The 13,822-nt window shown below is 32.4% G+C and overlaps 2 protein-coding genes across 4 annotated transcripts; both read right to left on the reverse strand.

Moving 5' to 3' along the window:
- Window positions 1–6,651: 6,651 nt before the first annotated feature.
- LOC104772900 (protein REDUCED WALL ACETYLATION 1-like) lies at window positions 6,652–10,891 on the reverse strand. Of its 3 annotated transcripts, none has more exons than XM_087505057.1 (17): window positions 10,406–10,710; window positions 10,218–10,282; window positions 9,716–9,807; window positions 9,485–9,622; window positions 9,330–9,386; window positions 9,182–9,254; window positions 8,933–9,091; window positions 8,677–8,826; window positions 8,348–8,603; window positions 8,122–8,237; window positions 7,947–8,033; window positions 7,768–7,856; window positions 7,598–7,660; window positions 7,450–7,506; window positions 7,273–7,369; window positions 7,027–7,187; window positions 6,652–6,947 (listed from the first exon to the last, which is right to left on the reverse strand). In XM_087505057.1, the coding sequence occupies exons 2-16, from the start codon at window positions 10,248–10,250 to the stop codon at window positions 7,032–7,034; spliced, it is 1,623 nt and encodes a 540-aa protein (XP_087361183.1). In that variant the 5' UTR covers window positions 10,251–10,282; window positions 10,406–10,710; the 3' UTR covers window positions 6,652–6,947; window positions 7,027–7,031. The 3 variants fall into 3 exon arrangements, with proteins under 3 accessions (XP_087361183.1, XP_087361184.1, XP_087361182.1); XM_087505058.1 differs by having other exon boundaries at window positions 10,218–10,302; window positions 10,406–10,701; XM_087505056.1 differs by having other exon boundaries at window positions 10,218–10,891.
- Window positions 10,892–12,082: 1,191 nt separating this feature from the next.
- LOC147919829 (uncharacterized) lies at window positions 12,083–12,826 on the reverse strand. Its single transcript, XM_087504120.1, has 3 exons — window positions 12,781–12,826; window positions 12,530–12,714; window positions 12,083–12,440 (listed from the first exon to the last, which is right to left on the reverse strand). The coding sequence occupies exons 1-3, from the start codon at window positions 12,824–12,826 to the stop codon at window positions 12,276–12,278; spliced, it is 396 nt and encodes a 131-aa protein (XP_087360246.1). The 3' UTR covers window positions 12,083–12,275.
- Between the last annotated feature and the right edge of the window lie 996 nt (window positions 12,827–13,822).

Here is a 13,822-nt window from a genome sequence, read left to right on the forward strand (position 1 = left end):
GTCCGCATCAGGAAGCAATTTTGCCAATAAGTCTTTGAAGGGGTTCATCCTCTAGAGCTTCTCGGATTTCACTAGAAGAAGCTGCAAAAAGATTCCAGAATTAAAAACGGCTTATGAAGCTATAGATATGCTAAGCGTTTGTTACTTACTTATTAGAAAAGGTATGAAATTGCCAATTAATCTATATGAGAGTAAGTTTGAAGAACATATATACCTATAGCTCAACTACTTTTGTTGGATTCGTCATCATGTCAATCAGATCTAAGTCCTTTAAATATGAGTAGCTTCCGGTTTTATCACTCTGAAACCCTTGTTCTACCAAAGTCATAGTAATATTGGCATTCAATTGGATTTCTCCACTGAGAAGTCCACCAATCAATGCCTGTATACATCAAGAGTTCAAGACAGTTCAATAATTATGTCAGACCAATTAACTAAAAATTCGAAAATTGAATCAGTGTTTCGTTGCTCTTGAACATAATATATATGGAACAACTTCATATCAGGTTTTTGGTTGCTCTTGAACATAATATGTACAATTTTCGGTTAGATCGTTTAAACCCATACTCATGGTCCAGTCCAGTCGAGATAGTCTTAGGCTGAACAAGAAATCAACGTAAATAGTACATATAATAAGCAAATAACATATTTTAAAGTAATATAATTTTCATAGATTAGCCACATATAAAAAAATTTTAACCACTTCTTGTCAATGTTAATGGCACCTATCATGCAAATTTCTGACAAAAATATACTTTAACCAAACCAGCTGCAATTTTTCTCGTTACGTTTATTAAGCTAGAATAACCAATTTCAATTAATCTCGTTAGCTACGATGACAATGAAACGGGAAAAAAAGATTGATGTTATATGGTGTTTAATGTTTTAAAAGTTAAGATAACAGCAGTGCCAAGTCTAGTTAATGCAAAGGAATCATACTCTTTTGTATGTGAGAAAAAGAATAAAAAGAGCTTGTGAACGAAGAAGGAGATGGTGAAGAGTATTAATGTTGTTTTTCATTAAATTGTGTAAGCAAGGAAATGATTAATCGGGTAAATATATGAAGTCGTTCAATATTTATTTTTCCTATTTTGTACGCAATAAATTTGATATAAGATTTTTTTTTTTTCAACCAATTTTGATATAAGAACTACAGTAAAACCTCTATAAATTAATAATGTTGAGACCAAGATATTTTATTAATTTATAGTGATATTAATTTATCTATAAATTAATAATAATTATTTTATAGTGTAAATTAATAAAAATTAATAATGTTGAGACCAAGATATTTTATTAATTTATAGTGATATTAATTTATCTATAAATTAATAATAATTATTTTATAGTGTAAATTAATAATTATTAATTTATAGATATATTTTTAGTTATTTAATTTTTAAAAAATTATGAACTGAGACAATTTTAGCAAAATAAGATTAGAATTTCGGATGTTGTAAATTTTATGGTATTGAAATTGAATTTGAAATATTTAATAAACATTATTGAAAATAAATTACAAATAATATAGATAAATTCACTTATATACATGACATACATAAATTCAAATTTATGAATACGAATATGAATTATCGTATTTTAATAGCTTATCAAACTATCAAACTGTAAATGATGCATATTTAGAAATTGAAAATTTTAAAACGTTTTAGCTATTTTTATGAAATGTTATAGAATATTTTCTATCATTATAATTTGAAGATACAACATAACAATTGTATTATAAATATAAGGTTTAGGAGAAACATACTTTATTATATTAACATATATATATATATAAATTTACATGATTATTAATTTATGATATTATTGGGACCATATTTTACATAGGAATTTCAAAAAAATTATTATCTTATTATCTTATCGAACTTTATTATTTTTTTCACTGGCCCGACTTGGGACTAGCAAAATTTATTAATTTATAGTGTTTATTAATTTATAGAGTGTTAATTTATAGAGGTTTTACTGTATATGCAAAATAATTAATGTTCCATATTTTTTTGTAATTTGTTTGATTGGAAAACAATTATGAGGAATGAAAATCTATGTGTTTGGCTGGAAATCTATACTAGTATTTTTGCAGCAGTTTTTGCTCAAAAATAATTTTTAGAAAGTTTTTACATTGAATGCTATTTAATACGTATACTCATATTCAAACAAGTTTAGTTAACTTTCTCTACTATACTTATAACCAAACACAATTAAAATATTTTAAATATCTATATATATATATATATATATAATGTTCTATAATTAATATAGATATTTAGAAGATTTATTCCAGATTAAAAAAAATATTCTTCTATCATCTCTTTTTGATTATAAAAATTAAATGTAGTGAATCATCATAAAATACATAAAGTTAATAAAAAGGTGTATTTTTCTGCATATATTACTCAATTAATATAAAGTGTGTTCAACATACATATATAGTAAATTTAATGTATATAGTAAATTATAAAATTTTAAGAAGTTTATAATTTATAACTGATATATCTAAACTTAATAAAAAGTTTAAAATTATAAATATTTAAACATATTAAATTTTCAAAATTACACAAACGAGTTATATTACATGACGGGTTATATAAAATTACATGATTGAATTAATAATACTAAAAAATAAACTATCAGTAATATGATATTTCAATACGGGTTAAATCTTCATTTTAATGTTTTAACAACACCAATATAAAATAGGTCGAATCAAATTGATTTAATTAAGATTGTAGTAAACAAAAATTATTGTGCGGTATACCACAGTTTATATATTAAATTACTAAAATTAACAAAATAGTATAATAGCAAAATTAGTATTAAAATAGTACATTAACAAAAAAAATTTTAAAAAAAATATCTCGCGGTGTACCACGGATCATAATCTAGTTTTTTGTTTTGTTTTTGGAGTTATAAATTTTGATCGGCATTTAATGTGTTTATCATGAATTTATGGTGTAATGTCTAATGAGCTTAAAAATTAAAATTATCATGTGTAGCTATTCCGAAGGCGTCATATTGGGGCATTCAAATTAGATTTAACAATCTTAGACCAAAGTGAAAATTTGTCAAATCTAATTAAACACGTAGAACCAAGTATATCCAATATGGGGTTTAGACTTCACTGTGACCGTGTATACCACATATTTAGCAGCGACCAAGATATGACTTAAATATTTAGTACATCAATGAGTGTGAATTGTTTTAACGGGATGGTTCTCGATTGAATGTTTCAGGAACTCTTTGGCTTCATTGCTTCAACAAAGCTCACAAAATTTTGCTGCAAAGGACGGAACAAGGGGACAAAATTTTGCTTCATTGACGTTTTTCCCCCTATGTATCAACCTCCATTGACTAATATTTGTTTTTTTTTTTTGTTAAAGGGTATTCAATTAATAATATATGCCCAATGGACTATTTCCGGAGTTAGGCCCATACAAAATCCCCTAAGGGCCCGACCCGTTTACATCAAACCAGACTAAACCATTAAGATACAAAACCGACTAGATTTACAAATCGAACCGGAGGACCAAACCGGTCGCTGAAAACCCTAAACTACATAACGAAGAACTCGCTGTAGCCACCACCCAACATCTGCGGATACTTACCGGAACAGGACCTCCGGTAAGCATGGACGTCGTTAGCCGAACGGAGATGGTGATCCAAGATCCGTTTCCATCCCGCCACCGTAGAGCTGTGTTTAGGAGGAGAAAGAGAACCGAGCTCGCCGTCGTCGAGGAGACTTCTTGCTCGGTCGTGAGAGAGAAAGATAGTAGGGAGTAGATGAGGAGACCTTCGACGGTGGCTTAGCTCCGCCGGATCGGAACCTACCTCCCCTATCGAGACCAAACCCGCGAAACCTCCAAGATCTCTGGTCCCCAGATCTAACTATCTTCATCGCTCGTCCCTCGCCGTGAAACTCCTTCTTCCACTCTGCGTCGCTACGCCTCCGGTAGAGCTCTTACCTGAGGAGTCTCGCAGATGCTTCTCCCTTCCACTGCTCCCTTGATCTTGATCCAATGGTGTCGCCGAGAAAGATGCAGAGCCGCGGATGAAGAACCATGGGCCGTAGGGTCCTCATCGTCACCGGAATTGACTGAGGACCCACCAGCGGCGCACGAGGTTGTGCTCAGAAGACTCTCGACTTTGAGAAAGAAATCGCCGCGAGTGAGACTCATGCGACTTCTCTCAGACTTTTGTGATTATATTATCATTGACTAATGTATGTTTTGATATTGTAAGTTGATAATGACTGTTTTGATGCGTTGGGACCATTACTTGGAGAAGGGTGTTGGAATGAGGATGTGAATTCCTGGCACCGGGATCAGAACAAGCATGCGATTTCTAAATTCAAAAGCATATATTTTCAAAGTTTAAACTCGTCGTTGTTTCCATGCTTAACTGTTTTGATTGGAATCAGAAGATCATATACACGAAGTGGGGAGCTTCAGTAAATTTCTTAACGGTTGAACTCTCCTTTATTACTTTGAGTTTCAATAGCTGAATTTGTGGGCAATATAAATTTTAATATTTATACTAGATTTTCATCTTCGGTGTACCGCGAGATAATTTTTTTAATATTATTAAAAAAATTTATGTTGTATTCTTTTATTGTTTTAGTATGTTTTGATTAATACTTAGATTCTATAATTTTGGATGAATTGTTATTTTTTTATATACTGATTAAGATTAGTGTACCACTTCTCCTTAACTCATTTGATATCATACTAAAATATTTTGTGTATTTTAGTAAATTATATAATCATATTTATGTAAATTTTCACATGTCCCATAACATGAGTCACAAAATTTTACATATTAATAGCAAGTTAAAAGTATCAAAAATATTTAAATTATGGATACTTCTAACTTCTTTTAAAATTGTTTTAAATATGTTTTTATGGATATTATATAACTTCAAGCTTTGATATATACTCAAATAGCAAAAATTTAATTATGTAAATCTTATATAAAAAAACTTATATTACCAGACGTACTTCTGATTTAATGACAAGGGATTTTTATCCAACGAGACTCTATACTCATTATTTTACCATTCTTAATCTCAATCACTAATCTACCAACTGTAATGCTATTGAAAATCATTTACTATTAACTTTTAAAAGTAACGAACACTGGTTGATGACCTTTGTCGTGTACTTGGTATTTCTATTAACTTGGTATTTTTATTAATCAAAAAGTCTCTGTTACTAGCTGAGATAGGAGCTTTATAAAATAGTTCTGCAGCTTAGGGCTTCTCATTGGCAGAAATTACAAAGAATGAAAGCATAATCAAATTAAAAGACTAAATGGAAATTCCTGCAAAACCAGAAAAATATACTCATTAGTGAATTCAAATTCAAATACTCACCTTTCTGTCGACATGTTTGTAAGCTCCCTTGACTTAGGGTACACGATCTTGGTTTGAGTTCGTCTTGATGTCCGCATCAGGAAGCAATCTTACCAATAAGTCTTTGAAGGGGTTCATCCTCTAGAGCTTCTCGGATTTCACTAGAAGAAGCTGCAAAAAGATTCCAAATTTAAAAACGGCTTATAAAGTTATAATATGTTAAGCGTTTGTTACTTAAAAGAAAAGGTATTGAAATTGCCAATTAATCTATATGAGAGTAGCAAAGGTGGTCGTCATCATATTTGGGGAACAAAACTCTTGCCATGGCTGATAGCTTTGTGAAAATATATTTGGGGGTTGGAAGCGTCTCTACCACCCTGTGACCACAATCATAACAACGATGAGTACCAATTGAGAAATAAACGAGAACAATCAATTAATAGATCTATCTTGATATATATAAAGTTAATTTTTTTTTCATTTTCTTCCTCCACATCAGCATCCACCTAAGTAATGCTATATTTTTTGCATTAAAAAATACTATTTTAAATATTCATTAATTGAGTATTAAATATTTATTAATTAATAATAGTAACAAATAAAAAACAAATTAAGCAAAATTAATAATAGTAAAAACAATAATATAAATTTATTTTAGTAACAAATAAAAATAAATAACTATATAAAAATGAATTAAGTTACATAAATGAAAATTTTAAAATCATAAAAATAATACTATGAATTTGTTTTAGTAATAACGTTATTACGAAAATTTTGACCAAAAAATGATCATATTCCAAAATTTAGAATGGGTTATTGAGTTTTAGAATGAAAGTAAGATTATAATGCATGGTAAAGTAAACAAATAGTTTATGTAATTGTATTTATAAAATTATAAATATAAATATAACATTGAAGTGAAATATTAGTTTTTAAGAAACCTATACTACAAAGATCTATTACACAACTCAACTTAAAAAGGCTAATTATATAATCATATATATATGTAAATTTTTACTTGCTCCATAACATGATCCGCAAAAAATTACATAATTTTAGCAAGTTTATCAAGAATATTTAAATTATGAATACTTGTAATTTCTTTTAAAATTGTTTTCAATATGTTTTTTTGGATATTACAAATAATAACTTCAACTTTTGATATTTACTCAAATAGCAAAGGTTTAATTATGTAATCTTATATAAAAAAATTTACTTTATCCAACGAAACTCTATACTCATTATTTTACCATTCTATATCACAATCACTAATCTACTACCAACGGTAATTGAAAATCATTTACTATTAACTTTTAAAAGTAACGAACACTGGTTGATTACCTTTGTCGTGTACTACTATTTAAAGAGATATATAATTCGAGTATTCAACCAAAATTTTATACAAAGCAACACATTTCTGAAATATTATATCGAAAACAATCACTTCGATTTCGTATAGCAATAGAGCAAAGTAGTTGAGCGATGGTGGTTTCTGCCTATGTTGAACGGACGTCCTCTCAAGCTGCATGTGCACAAGAAAATGATCCACAAATCTATCACAAAGAAAAACACTTCTTTCTGCCTGTAAATGATAGAATTCAATAGAGTATAAATTAGATTTTTGATGAGTAAATTGCAATGAGAAGGATTTAAGGACTCACGGTTTTTAGCGATGAATCTGAAGAAGAACGAATGAGAAGCAATAGAGAGGAAGAGCGATGGCGATCCCAGCTATGAAGTTAGATAAGAGACGTTTGTTGTCTTTTGTGGGTACAAAAACCGTCTTGAGTGTGTTGGTTAGTTCAAAGAGACGGTGAGATACCTGGAGAACAAGAACACATGGAGACGTTTCAGAATGTTTGGTACTAGAAAAGAAAGGGGAGAGAAAAGAAGTAACGGTTTCTTACGAGGACGTATATCGCAGTTGTGAGCATGAAGTTCAGCATAGGGTATCCCGGAATAATAGAGAGAAGCCATTTTGGTTGCCCATCAGGCATATTTGATCTGCAGATTGGTGTCTTTAATTCAACAAAAGATCTGATAGGCTTCCAGGAAAACAAGATTTCAAGTCGCAGAAAACAAACCTTAGCCATATATGAAACTGGGAAATGTAAGTTTCTAAAGTGATCTTGCCGAGCCATCTGCACCGGGAAATGTAAAGAGTATTATTCCATGGAAATCAGGCAAGCATACCAAACCAGAGAGGCTTTAGCTTAAATATATTTGACTCACGCAAAGAGAGTCAATGAGACACTCCGAAGCTGGTGGGTGAAATTCCGGAGGCATATGTAAACACTAGAAGCCAAAACACCAAACGGTGAGTCATGTTTCAGTTTCGGCAAGTGAAATAAGTGACATATATAAAGATGAAATCAAGAACCGAGAGGATTGTATGCACACACGTGATGGGGATCCAAGATGTGTATGGATGATACATGTTGTAACTGGTCTTGTCCAGCTTGTAGATACATTCATACCACACATAGCCAACCTTAAAATGTAAGCAAATAGGACAAAATCTATCAATTTCTATAAATGAGTGGTGCAATCAACAAACTAAAAGATAACTGAAATGGCTTACAAGCACGGCAGTAGTAACAATAGCGGTTTTTATGGATAGTCTTTTCTTCGTTTCACACTCCTCTAACTTCTCCATCCATCTCTCTACCTAGAGAATGATCCCAAGTTTTGAAGTTTAATTACACTACAAAAAAACAGAAACAAAATTGAATGTGTGCTTCTGTTTAAGAGCTTACAATTGGGTGATAATAGGCATAAATCATTCCGATAATCCATATGTAGCGGTCAAGGCCTGATCTGAAGTGCCATTCATGCAGTCGATGAAGATCGGGCTTTGCAGGATCACTGTAACCTGCAGTTATTCACAAGCAATATCCAAATATTATAACCCTTTCAAATTTCATGATGACTTGTGTCAGTTCATATAGAGAATATCTGATCAGATCCAGAGAAGTTAACTACCTAACAAGAATGTTAATGGACCCCAGAATATTTCAAAAGCTCCAGGAATTTCCCACATCAAAAAGACAACGAGGAAGCATGAAAATATCTTCAAAGCCATCACAGATCCTATATCATTGTACTTGCTGCAGATACCCAGAGCTCCATACACCATTAAAGTGAAGAGAGTGTGCATTGGGCAGATGTAATACAGCATATAGTCATTGTTGAGAACAATACAACAAAATGCTACAAAGAAGTTCAGCCTCCACATCATCTGTAAGAAGACAAGAATTTAGATGAAAGTAAAGCACAATAACAAGAATTTATCGTCGAATGAGTGGTATCACCTGTGCAAAACGTGCAACAGAGAAATCCTTTCTGACAAAGTAGTAGGAGAAGTTTCCAAAACCAGTCATCCAAACATAAGCAGCAATAAAGATACGGATTGCGTTGTATAACTCAGTCGCAGCAAAGTAGTGATACATTAAGAACAAAACCTGACAAAAAAGAAGGACATGAGAACACTATGTCAAAAGCAGCTACAAGAGCTGCAATATAGTAACCTATGGCAAAGAACAGAATGACTTGTCATAGGTTACTTGCCTGCATCCATCCTTTCCACTCTTCAGTTTGGTGGCGATTAAGGTAAAGAATGGATTTCCCAGTTATAGGTGACTTGTCATTGTGCTTTCTGAGAGATGTCATGGCTGATACTATGATGAGAAGAACGTAGAGAAAAAGGAAAAGGTCGCGGTTGTAATTCTGTCAAAGAAAACCCCAAGTCCCATGAGCAAAACAAATATAATACTTGCATGGATTTGAACATACAAAGCTAGTGAAATACAAGGGTACCTTGGTAGAATCTCCAAGCAATTCCGTGCGGTCACAGATATAGAAATAGATTAGAATTGCTCCAAACTCCGACCTAGGTATGATTATGAATGTTAATATAAGATAACGAACAATGAGATGATCACTTCTTGAGGTAGCTTTCACTTACATTGCTCTCAGCGTTGCACGGTGTTCCAGCAAAAACGAATCTTCCATACACAAAAACCTGTGATTCGACAAAATCAAAACACACCTTAGCATGAGAACTCTTAAAGAAGTGTAATTAACAAACTAGAATACTTGAGAGCTGGTAGTAACAACGACCTAATGATGTTTGTTCTGATGGATGAATTATGAAAGCGTAAAGATGTCGATCGGGAAAGACCTCCCTCCAACAAGTCAGCTTTGTCATCGTCCTTCTCTGCTACGTCTCCCAATTCAACCAGATTATTATCTGAGTGACTGCATTACAAGAATGCAACTCTTCTTTCAAGCCTCATTAGGGAAGAAAGAACTCTGCTACATTATTGAGAGTATCACGTTGCAAGAACTTACGGTTTTAAGGGAACCCAAGATTTCCTGTACTCAAGTAGCTCTGAGTATATCCAACCAACAAAAATTGGGATTACTCCAAGCAGAAAAGATACCTACAAAGGTTTCACTGACAAAGTTAAATCTTGTAGATTGTGGTCAGTCTCCAGCCAACTCTAAACAATTCAAAGCTAATCACAAAGAAAGACTCAAATTTTCATGGATTTGCTAGACTTGATCATTTAGTATTCATGATCCATCATTGACAGGATACTTTCAAGGAAGCTGATGAGAGAACAAGGAACCTGTTTCTAAGGTTTCCTCCCACTAAAAAAATGGCTGCTTTCACGAGATCACAGTCACAAATCCTTCAATTCAAAATACCCAACTCTATAAATTCTAGAAAAAATAATGACCCTAAATCCAATAGCACTGAGAATTTTCAATTTTGGAAAGCAATGAATCGAAATTAGTAGCAAATAATTCAGTAGGGAGTGGTTCCAAAGAGTATCTCGAGAAATTGTACCTGGCCCGGCGTGATTGGTCCCGGATCCACCATTTTTAGCAATCTCTCTGTTTAAAGCTTCAGAACTGTAAATGGTTAACAGATACTAAAAACAAAGTAACAAAAATTTCAGAGACAATCTCAAAGATTTGAAATTATCAGAGATTGAGACGCAAGTTGACTGAATAATAATAAAAAAGAAACTCAACGAAGAGAGAAGACGAAGATGGTGGTCATCTGTTATCGAGAGAGATAGTGATCTCTAGCAGACGATCATAATAAATAGTATCACCCCCAGAGAGAGAGAGATGTGAAAGTGTTTGCTTGAAGAAGAGATTAAAAAAAGGGGTTCGGAGAGCCGTCGTTTTCGATCGCCGGCGACTGATTTTTTTTCCGAGCAAGATTGGTCTCTCTCTGGCTTGAGAGATGACAGTGACTGACTCCTCTACAATATTTTTCCTTGTCCACTCAATTAGTAAAGTTTTTTTTATTTTATTTTAATCATAACGGAAAAAAACACTTAAAATATTTACAGAGATGAAGTGTTTTTAAATATTTCAGTTAAACTAGTTTTTTCTTTTTTTGACAAACAGTTAAACTAGTTTATTTAGTGAGCAATCGAAAAAAATAAATAAAAATATTTAGTCTAATTTCGATCGTAGACAACATTATAACTGCTTGTGTTTGACTATGTCAAAATTATTGAAATGCAAATCCTACAAATTTATATCATGTGATCACAACTATATAACAAGTTGGATTTTGAAGTTTCTCTAGACCCAAAAATGATTTAAACTTCTTCAAGTGACAACTATAACAACTTCGAATACATTTTGGGTGTAGAGGAGGAACTTCAGGGCATCATTACTGGAGTAACGGCCCAACGTTTTTCAAAAAAATAAAAGAAATTAGTTTTTTACAAATTATTATTATTTATTTATTTATTAGCTGTCCCAATAAGCAAATAACATCTGCCTTATTTGTTATGAGAACCGATTCTCAAGTCACTATGGGAAAAAACGTTTCCCCCTTTTTTTCTTCTTTTTCTTTTATTGTTTTTTTAATAAAAGTAATGGTAAGAGAATCTACCAGTGTAGATGGTCTGAAAAGAAAAAACAAAAAAACTCTAGATGAAATATACAGTTTGATTTGGTGGATTTGAAATTTTGTGGGAATAATTTGTTATGATGTTAAAACTTAAAAGAGAAGAAAAAGAAAACAAAAAAACACATACAACAAATTTCTCTTCTTCTGACAATATGGAAAATGCCCTGAACACCATCTTCGTATAATTTGATTATACTATTGTGGTTAGTGCCTTAGAGCATGTTTATCGGTGGGTTTGAGTAAGGGGAGTTCATAATTTTTTTATGAATTAATTGTGTACTGTTTGGAATATAAGAACTCATGATCTCTTAGATAAAATTTTCTCATTTATTGGTAGGTTCTTATTTTAGGTCTCTTATTTTTGAAAATATTGTTTTTTAAAATTTAAAAATTTTAAATAGAATAGAAGTGATATAAATGTGTAAACATTTAAGGTTTTCTAAAATTAGAAAATATTCTATTTTAATTAATTTTCAAACATACAAAACATAATAAAAACAATAATACATATTACAACAGAAGTGTAATTTATAAATAGAGAGAATGATTAATTTTAATACTGATTTGCTCCAAATTTTGCCCAAATATTCTCCACCAAATCATCTTGCAAGCGTTTAATTTGCTTTAGATAGTGGCAAAATCAAAAATATTTTGGATCTTGTTTTGGTAAATAAATAGGCGTTGACAAATAAACCAGCTTGTTTGAATCTGTGTAAAGAGGATCAACTGTGTTTGTTGAACAATAGGATTCACTAACGAATCTGCTTCTTTGAATCTTGTATGTAACCTAAAGCCATTGTATTGCATTTGGATCGCACTGAATGCAAATGTTTTCATTTGTAAGGCTTTTTATGTTTTTGGTTGAGGGCTAAATAGATTCAAGAGTCAGTCAAAATGCTTACATAAAGAGAGAGAGAGAGGAAGCAAATAAACCAGCTTCGTTAGAATCTGTGAGGACTGCTCTGTTGAAGGTCAATGACCCGAATGTAAGTCGCGGGTGTTGTAGTACAAGTTTCCTTGTTGATCAGGCGCCAAAACCTTGGCCTTGAAATCGTCCTGTCTTCTCTTGAAATCTTTGTGGATCCAATACGCAAGCATCAAGTAGTCTTTCTCGGCGCCATGAAACCAGAATCCCTCCTACACATAATAAAAATAGACAACCAGTCAGTGTGTCATGAAGAATCTCCAAAACAATATAACAAATCTGGTTGAAGTAACAAACAAACCTTAACAGCAGGGGCACCACCGCCTCCTCCTCCAGCGGATGGAGCAGAAGCCATAGCAACACCACGACCACCAGACGGCACTGAAGCAAGCTTCTCCCTTCCAGCAGCAATTAGCTCAGTTAAGTCTTTTCCTTTCACTTCCTTCAACAAAAGCTCAATCTGAGAGTCCTCTGTATCAGCACTAACTGCAAAAAATCAAACACAACAACAAAACCACATTCAATCAATCAATTAAAACCACCCCCAATTACAATCATCCCTAACTAAATCCCTCTCTGATCCTTTAAAAGCATACATGAACTAACTAAACCACACAACAACAAATGCCTCTTATTCAATTACCTTGTAAGTTTTCACTTAAACAACTTCCACATTTGTAGCAAACATATGCGATTGGTAGTTAAACCAACAACTCTCATTAACTAGAGTAACCATGTATAAACTCGAATTGTCCTCCTACAATTTAAAAAAAAAAAATCGAATGCTTAAAAATTCAAAGTGACTACAAAAGAAATGAACATGATCTAAGAATATCCTTGATATCAGAACTGGTTGGGGGAAGCTTTCCCACTCAAAACGGCGAGCAAAACTCCGATTGATTCAATCTCCTCCGATTGATTAGACTCCGAATTCAATCTCGTCCAAGTTCAATCTCCTTCAGACTCCTCTCATTCCATCTCCAACGATTCCGACCGATTCAATCTCCTCAGATTGAGAGGTTCGCGACAGAGAGCAAGAGAGAGAGGAAGAGAAAGAACACGATCAGGCCAAAAAAAATTTTTGTTCTCAATCTTCACCTTCTCTATTTTACTTTCGTCCAACCAAACATCAACATGTGGCGTTTCTTACACCCAAAGAGAATCTACTATATAAGAAGATCTCTTCGGTTTTTTATTTCTTTCTGATTTATTTTTTCTCCAAAAAATACATAAAACCCCACTAACAACCCCTTATATCCCACCGATAAACATGGTCTTAGTGGATCAAACATGCCCTGAACTCAAGATGGACTTGTCAAGCAACTAATCCGGTCACATCACATTCCTTACATGATACTCCAGGAAGGATAATGTGTCCTTTATATAATAAGATAATTTTTTTGTTTTTTTGCTAAACAAAATATAAAGTATAATATTACATCTATCTAATATACGTACGACCAAACTCGTTAGGTTGCTTCCTTAATTCTCACGCATAATTAATTTGCGGTCGGACGCATGAGACATACCAAGATAAAAATGAATTTCCTACTAAAACCTCAATTATTTGTTGAGATGAGTGAGTGATCATGTG

This window comes from Camelina sativa, chromosome 20, assembly GCF_030686135.1.
Source record: "Camelina sativa cultivar CO46 ecotype springtype chromosome 20, ASM3068613v1".
NCBI classification, from domain to species: Eukaryota; Viridiplantae; Streptophyta; class Magnoliopsida; order Brassicales; family Brassicaceae; genus Camelina; species Camelina sativa.

What these genes read in the sequence shown, in the direction of transcription:
- LOC104772900 (XM_087505056.1), bottom strand. Translation starts at nt 10,250, where the DNA reads ATGGTGGATCCGGGACCAATCACGCCGGGCCAG. An exon ending in CTGTTGCACGTTTTGCACAG is followed by an intron (nt 8,604 to 8,676) that starts GTGATACCACTC and finishes GTCTTCTTACAG; the next exon opens with ATGATGTGGAGGCTGAACTT. An exon ending in TTGTTACTACTGCCGTGCTT is followed by an intron (nt 7,857 to 7,946) that starts GTAAGCCATTTC and finishes TTACATTTTAAG; the next exon opens with GTTGGCTATGTGTGGTATGA.
- LOC147919829 (XM_087504120.1), bottom strand. Translation starts at nt 12,826, where the DNA reads ATGTATGCTTTTAAAGGATCAGAGAGGGATTTAGTTAGGGATGATT. An exon ending in GGATTTAGTTAGGGATGATT is followed by an intron (nt 12,715 to 12,780) that starts GTAATTGGGGGT and finishes GATTTTTTGCAG; the next exon opens with TTAGTGCTGATACAGAGGAC. An exon ending in GTGGTGCCCCTGCTGTTAAG is followed by an intron (nt 12,441 to 12,529) that starts GTTTGTTTGTTA and finishes TATTATGTGTAG; the next exon opens with GAGGGATTCTGGTTTCATGG.